Raw genomic sequence first — 323 nt, 5'->3', positions numbered from 1 at the left:
CAGGGCGTTGGCGGGCCTCCGGGCGCTCCCCCAGCCGAGCTGGGCCCGCTCCGTGGGCGGCAAGCCCGGGACGGGCGCGTCCTGCTCTCGGAACAGACTGTACACCTTGGCTGCAGCCGCTGCGGGGTGACTGCCCCCGGGGCGCCGCAGCCGGTTCGCGTCCCGGCCAGCCAGCTCGTATCTTCCCACCGGGTCCCTCTGAGCGTGACCCATGCCCACGAAGAGAGCCAGGGTGAGGGCCAGGAGGCTCCCGCAGGGGTGCCGCGGGGCGCGCCCGGTGCAGCGGTGGGTGGCCGGGGGCCTCATGGCTCCGGGGGCAGCTG

At 76.2% G+C, this 323-nt stretch overlaps 1 protein-coding gene across 1 annotated transcript in view; it reads right to left on the bottom strand.

The window, feature by feature from the left end:
• Positions 1 to 312, bottom strand: part of LTBP2 (latent transforming growth factor beta binding protein 2) — a 105,764-nt gene extending 105,452 nt beyond the window's left edge. Inside the window, 1 exon segment of the mRNA XM_077750763.1 lies at positions 7 to 312. Within this exon segment, the coding sequence (XP_077606889.1) occupies positions 7 to 306 (300 nt within the window). The 5' untranslated portion in view covers positions 307 to 312.
• Positions 313 to 323: the final 11 nt, after the last annotated feature.

This window comes from Crocuta crocuta, unplaced genomic scaffold (genome assembly GCF_008692635.1).
Source record: "Crocuta crocuta isolate KB4526 unplaced genomic scaffold, BGI_CrCroc_1.0 scaffold186, whole genome shotgun sequence".
NCBI classification, from domain to species: domain Eukaryota; kingdom Metazoa; phylum Chordata; class Mammalia; order Carnivora; family Hyaenidae; genus Crocuta; species Crocuta crocuta.
The sequence above is the reverse complement of the archived record's forward strand: the minus strand, read 5'-3'. Positions and strand labels throughout refer to the sequence as shown.